This window comes from Octodon degus, unplaced genomic scaffold, assembly GCF_000260255.1.
Source record: "Octodon degus isolate 3935 unplaced genomic scaffold, OctDeg1.0 scaffold00359, whole genome shotgun sequence".
NCBI classification, from domain to species: Eukaryota; Metazoa; Chordata; class Mammalia; order Rodentia; family Octodontidae; genus Octodon; species Octodon degus.
This window is the reverse complement of record NW_004524935.1, coordinates 695,602-698,182: the sequence shown is the minus strand read 5'-3', so window position 1 is coordinate 698,182 and position 2,581 is coordinate 695,602. Positions and strand designations below refer to the sequence as shown.

At 35.4% G+C, this 2,581-nt stretch overlaps 1 protein-coding gene across 1 annotated transcript; it reads right to left on the bottom strand.

Annotated features, from left to right (window-relative positions):
* Positions 1-661: 661 nt before the first annotated feature.
* Positions 662-1,585, bottom strand: LOC101565102 (olfactory receptor 2D3-like). The gene has a single exon (XM_004648191.1). The coding sequence runs from the start codon at positions 1,583-1,585 to the stop codon at positions 662-664; it is 924 nt and encodes a 307-aa protein (XP_004648248.1).
* Between the last annotated feature and the right edge of the window lie 996 nt (positions 1,586-2,581).

Genomic DNA, 2,581 nt, shown 5'->3' with positions numbered 1-2,581 from the left:
AAATATACCACTCATTAATCCATAAATTTACAACTTGATGCTATTTTGTAAATATATCTCCATGAAGAATGTATTTCATGCCTATATCCTTACTTCCTAAAAATGTACCTCCAATTTTATAAACATTTTTAAAATATTTACTAAATACTTGCAAGAAAGAAGGAAATAAATCCATTTGTCAGTAGGCAAATTCTCATATTTGTGATTTTTTTCTAATATAGATCTTTGTTTCAATTTTCTACCAAAGTATATTCCTACTGTCTCAAATTTCCTTTTTTTGATTCTAAGGATTTGAAGAATAGTGGCTGTGTTCATGCACTTAATCACTGTTTTCCTTCCCTTCATTTCTCCTCCCTTCCTCTGTGTCCTTCTCTCTCCTTTCTGTTCTTCTGATTTCTTCTATACCACTTTTATTTCTTTCATTTTATTTATTCCTTCTGCTTACCAACCCATTTTCTTCTTTACTTTTTTATGTTAAAGACATATAATAGTTGCATTTTAATAGGCAATTGCTTGAATTCATCTGTGTAGAAAAATAACAAAATATTAAGAAGCAAAATGGTTTATAACAGGGTGGTAATGGAAAAAACTCAAGAAAAGTCCTTTTTTCCCACATTATTAATGTACTCATCATAATCAGAAAATCAGCACTTCCATCAGACTATTTTGCAGTTATTTTCCTGAGTGCCTGTTTAACATCTTTATTTCTCAGGCTGTAAATGATGGGGTTCAGTAGAGGTGTCACTGTTGAGTAGAAAACAGAGATCATTTTATCCCTTTCATTCATTATCTTGGAATTTGGCCTCATGTAGTCAAATATTGCTGAGCCATAGAAGAGAATAACAACAATGAGATGGGAACCACATGTAGAGAAGACCTTGAGCCTTCCCTCTCCAGACTGCATCTGGACCACAGTGGAGATGATATTCCAGTAGGAGATCAGGATGAGGGAGACAGGAGCCAGGAGGATTACCACACCCACGGCAAAGATGGCCATCTCTGTTGTGTAAGTGTCTGCTGAAGCCAACTTCAAAAGAGTAGGAGGCTCACAGAAAAAATGATTAATGATGTTGTTTCCTTTGTAGGGAAGATTCAGTGTGAATGTGGTGTCGACTACAGACACAATGGCTCCACTGGCCCAGGATCCAACAGCCAGCTGGACACAAACTCCATGCGTTATGATAGTGGAGTAGTGCAGTGGCTTGCACACAGCCACATATCTGTCGTAGGACATCACTGCCAGAATTGCACACTCTGTACCCCCAATCAGTAGAAAAATAAATATCTGTGTTGAGCATCCAGCAAAGGAAATGGTTTTCCTCTTCATCAGAAAGTGCACAAGAGCTTGGGGCACTGTGGTAGTAGATAAACAGAGATCAGCAAAGGACAGGTTACTTAGGAAAAAGTACATGGGTGTGTGGAGTCTGGAGTCTGTGTGGATGAGCATGACCATCAGTAGGTTTCCCAGTATAGTAAGCACGTAGATGACCAGAAACATGAAAAAGAGTACAACTTGTGTGTTCTGATCCTGTGAGAGGCCCAGAAAGACAAATTCGACTACAGAAGTTTGGTTCCCCTTTTCCATGACTGTTTACTTCTCTTTGCAGAAAAACACAAAGAAGAAAGAAAAATGCATCATCAAGCAATTCTTTCATAAAGTCTGAGTAAATTAACTATTTTATTAATCATTATCCAAAATTGTATTACTGGTTTAATATTGAGATCTCTTTTAACTTTGTAGTTCTAAAATTAAAGTCAATTTCTGTTTTTATTTACTATTCTTCAATCTTTTCATAACAAAAGTGAGAAGGAATCATTGTGAGGGTGTTATTTGAGTGATCAGTTCCTCTACTTTAGGACTTTTGCTGTAAAACTGAGGTCATGTTTACAGTGCACTCTTCCATTAGGTCATCTTGGGAAGCAAACTAATTAATACAGGTTTCAATGAATGAGTTGTTCAAAACTAATGGCACACAAGAAGCCTGCTCCTTTTTTCATTTAACAACATAATATTAAAAGAATTCTGGGCCAGAAATAGAAAAATAATGTCTGTGATGTCTGTGATTGCATCCATGACCAAAATCTTCTGACATTTGTATGCAATGTGAAGAGAATCTTTATGTACATAAGTAACAAGGCCTAGATGTTTTCTAGGTGGACTCCATTGTATCCTTTATTGAATCCTTAATCTTTGTGGTATACTCTCTCATCCTTTCACATGGGACCTTTGGGTAATAACATGTTTTTTAAACTGGACACACTCTTATAATTATTAATACTACTTTCCTGTTTTGTACTTTTTCTTTCAGACAATGAGTTGGTTATGGTTACAAGTAGATGATAGAACAAAAAATTGGAGGATGTATCAGTCTGCTTTTGAAAATCCCTCATCAATCTGTATCATGAAATTCTGAGAAAAAAAAATATATATACATATGATTCTGAGCTGCATATAATAACACACTATAATGAGTGGAAGAATGAATTATGTGCACGAACACAGTTCCTTTGAATGAAATCAGTAAGAAGAAAATAATTTTAAAACTTTAAATAGTAAGGTTTGGCCAAATAGCTCCGCAAA